This window comes from Pinus tabuliformis, chromosome 6, assembly GCF_031772625.1.
Source record: "Pinus tabuliformis cultivar Carrire ecotype Pingquan chromosome 6, CPIR1, whole genome shotgun sequence".
Taxonomy (NCBI): domain Eukaryota; kingdom Viridiplantae; phylum Streptophyta; class Pinopsida; order Pinales; family Pinaceae; genus Pinus; species Pinus tabuliformis.
This window is the reverse complement of record NC_142292.1, coordinates 1,736,678,739-1,736,683,120: the sequence shown is the minus strand read 5'-3', so window position 1 is coordinate 1,736,683,120 and position 4,382 is coordinate 1,736,678,739. Positions and strand designations below refer to the sequence as shown.

Sequence of the window (4,382 nt, the reverse complement as noted above, 5' to 3'; positions counted from 1 at the left end):
GCACCCAATAAAATGAGATACCAAACATGCACTACTTGTTTATGAAAACTAACAACTATTACTTGTACTTGTTTAGATATGCCACCAAACAATCAAATTGTGGCCAAAAAAAAGCGGCAGCGTATTCTTTATGCACAACAAAAGGATCGAATAAATGCACGACATCGACTACTTTATGAACACCACAACAACCCTACTACTTCCTCTACATCCCTTCCCACCTCAAATGCTCTCCCACCTATACAAACCAACCCACCACACATTCATCATATCCAATATAACCGTCCCCTTAACGAAGAACACCGTCGCTTTCAAGAAAGGATTGATGGACTTTCTACCTTGCATGTTTGCACAACATGCAAGGAAGCATACCCAGGAATGAAAACAAAGCTCTTCCACGTTAGACTCTCTTGTTTTCGTTGTGCATCATCTAAATCTACCAATCGTTTTTCTGAACTAAACAACATGGACCCTGGAGAACAACCCTGTGTCCTTCACCAATTAACACAAGTTGAAGAAATGCTCATCGCACGTGTCAACCCCATTCTACAAGTCACTCATTCTCGTGGTGGTCAATACAAATATAGTGGCCATACAATTAGCTTCCCTCAAGATATCACCAGTATTGCCAAATACTTACCCTGGATGCTCTCTGACTTAGACATCCTCATTGTGAAAAGGCAAAATCCATCTGAAAAGGCTTACGAATTCTACGTTTGCAAATCACGTGTCCTTGCAGCCCTTGAATACAAAATAAAATATGACCCTTACTACCGTGATGTTCAATTGAATTCATCTGCAATTTCTACATTGCCAGATCTCCCTACAGACATTTCTTCTCTTCTCCACAGTGTAACCACCTTCTCTTTTGAACCCCATCAAACCACTACTGATTCCACTTATAATCATGATGTCATGCTACCTCCATTAGAAATCAACCCTCTTCTTTCGTTCTAGTCCTCCCAAATTCATGTACTAAGCGTGACCACATTTGTAACTATTTGCACTTGACCCATTCAATTTCAACAAGCTCTATCGATTGGCCTCCAATATCTTTAACTGCTATAAATGAATACAACACCATCGGCCTCCTTGCCATGGCATTCCCCACACTCTTCCCTACAGGCATCGCAATGATCATGCAACCAAGACTTACAAAAGTTGAAATGCATGAATATGCTTTGCACTTGCTGCACTACCATGATAAACGCTTTGGCCAACACCCAAGATTCCACTACTATCTTTATAATATTCTAATGCGCCACCGTAGCCAAGCAACAACCAGTGTTTTCATGAAGAAGTACATTGAGAACAACTTGCCAACAACGGTATCAGACCTACGCCAGTGTCTTCATGACTCTCTGGATTCAAGATTGCCAGAGCAAATAATGAGGTTCGGGTCAGCTCTACGAGGAACACGGTCTTTCTGGAACAAACGTCGATCTAAGCTGACTGAAATGATCACGCAAATAGGAAGCCCAACATTCTTCTTCACTCTCAGTGCAGCTGATACTAAATGGCATGACTTGCACACGATCATGCCCACCAGTGTTCCTTCCACTTCAGTCAACCCCTTCCAATGGAAAATCCAAAACATAATTAAAAACCCATATCTAACAGCCCAATATATGCATTGTAGATTTACAATTTTCCTTAAAGAAATCCTTCAAAAAGGCCTCCATGCAACCGACTACTGGTGCAGGTATTATTTAATATCCATTTCCCTCTACATTAATTTTATACATTGCATATACATGTATTAACTAAATGTACCCTTCATGTTATATTCAGATACGAATGGCAACATAGAGGATCCGCACACATTCATGGCTTCCTCTGGCTACAAAATGCACCAGACATGGACACACTTGATTGGGACAATGCATTAGAAGTTGCTAATGCACAGAAATATTTCGACCACTACGTAACTGCTTGGAATCCACGTCAGGCAGAACACCGAACTATTCTGCTTCACCAGTCAACAATTCATAACCCGTGTCTCCTTGACACAGCAACAATATTCGCGTCCAATCAGTTTGAAGACTACACAGAGCTCATCAACTGCGTTCAACGTCATACAAAGTGTCATGAATCTTCTTGTCTTCGTAAGAAAGACAATGTGCTTAGCTGCCGATATGGAGTACCGTGGGAATTGAAGTCCACTTCTTCACTTTTCATTGATGGTAAGGGTCATAAAACCTACGTCCCTGCTCGCAATGATGAAAGATTGAATATTCACAACGCCGATCTACTCTCTATTTGGAGAGAAAATGTTGATTGCCAACCAGTCCTTTCTCGCCATGCTGTATTGAAATATATTTCAAAGTATGCAACAAAAGCGGAGACAAGATCCGAGAGCTACCGTCAAATGCTATCGCGACTATCACAAAGTGCCCTTCCAGAAGCACCTATTGGTGGTGTCATCCGAAAACTCCTTACAGAAACCATTGCAGATAGAGACATTGGTGCACAAGAAATATGCCATATGTTACAAAAGCTACCTCTCTCTCTTTGCAGCCGTACATTCCGTTCTTTGAATGTCAATAGGGCTGTTTTCAAACGTGTTTCGCAAGATACTGAAAATCCTGGTTCGACACCAAACTTTATCGTTGCATATATGAACAGGCCTACCTCACTAGAACCACTGCCCCTCCTTGAAGCTGCTCGGTCGTGGTCATATTCTGCCCAACGGAGAAGAAACCACTGGAAACACATATTCCCCCCAATGATTGTACATGTCTTGCCCCATTACAATGTCATTCCTTCCTCTACTAATCCTTCTTATGCCACCTTCTGCTGGAGTGAATTACTCTTGTATTTCCCCTTCCGAACACTCCCTGATGATATCGGTTCAACTGATGCAGAAATTATTGCACACTGGGAACAAAAAAAGGGTGCATATACACCATGGCATGTCCATCGAGAACCCGAAAACCCACAAAGCCCACCTACTGAAGATCAACCTACCCCACACACCCCCCCTGATTCCATGCAGATGAATGAATGGAAAATCCTCTCTCAACTACACCCAGGTTACAATATTGCAATTGATGACCTCGACATGATTGGCTACCGCGACTTCGATGTCAACCACAATTGGTCACAAAATACTGTCCCTCCCCCCTTGCAAGAAACTGCCATCAATTTCATTGAATTCAACCGCTCAACCATTCAAAACCAACATCATTCATTTTCCAACCTTCCCCATGATCATACATTATCCCCTACCCAAAGCATAGCTTTCACCACTGTTTTTTCACACTTCAAAACCCCTTCGCCAAAATCCCCACGCAAAATCATCGTACAAGGAACAGCTGGCACAGGAAAATCCCATTTGATTAAATGTCTGCACCAAGCATTTGTGGAAAACTCGCCAGCCAACAAAAACCCTTTATTGTTACTTGCACCAACCGGCGTTGCAGCTTTCAACATAAATGCCCTCACAATTCACTCTGCCCTTCATATCCCTATCCAGACAATGCATCCTCTCGAAGGCCAGCCGCTCCTACACCTGCAAAAGCAACTTTGTCATGTAGAATACATCCTCATTGATGAAATGAGCTTTATTGGTCCAAAAATGCTTTCTCGCATTGACGATGTCTAAGAGAGGCATTCCCTCTTCATCGGAATACACCGTTTGGTAATCGCTCAATTATCCTTGTCGGAGATTTAGGCCAACTACCACCTATAAAAGACATTCCTTTATACGCTGGGACATCGTGTGGCACTGCACTTTGGCACAGCTTCGACATGTTCATAACACTTTCAACAGTTTTCCGTCAACAAGGAGCTAGCCCGTCCCAGGTTGCTTTTCGGCAAATACTTGCAAATCTTAGGAATGGAATATCTACACTTGAAGATTGGCAACACCTAATGTCAAGAACAAGGTCATCTCTTACACATGAAGAGAAATGCACATTCGACGAGTCCATGCACCTATTCGCAACAAACAACGCAGTTGTCTTGCATAATAAGAAAATGCTCAAAAAATTGAACATCCCAGTAGCACTTTGCTGTGCGGAACAACAAAGGCAAAAAACTCCTACTACAACAGAAGATGAGCACCTACCTGCAAAGGTGCTCTTATGCAGTGAACAAAAAGTTATGCTCACCAGCAACTTATGGGTACATGCAGGCCTTGTCAATGGCGCGCTTGGGAAGGTCATCTCAATATTTTATTCAGTTGACTCAAAGCCCCCAGCATTACCATCCTTTGTGGTTGTTGACTTTTGACAATACAGAGAAACACCGTGGGACATTTCACACCCAACATATGTACCCATTCCTCCCATCACAAGGGGTGCACGCCGTCAGATAACACTTCAAATGGCATGGGCTTTAACGATACACAAGTCACAAGGAATGACATTAGACAAAGCAAC

General features: G+C 42.5%; 1 protein-coding gene across 1 annotated transcript; it reads left to right on the top strand.

Moving 5' to 3' along the window:
• The first annotated feature begins 1,256 nt into the window (after positions 1-1,256).
• LOC149265828 (uncharacterized) lies at positions 1,257-3,604 on the top strand. The gene is made up of 2 exons (XM_089406084.1): positions 1,257-1,393; positions 1,792-3,604. The coding sequence occupies exons 1-2, from the start codon at positions 1,257-1,259 to the stop codon at positions 3,602-3,604; spliced, it is 1,950 nt and encodes a 649-aa protein (XP_089262210.1).
• Positions 3,605-4,382: the final 778 nt, after the last annotated feature.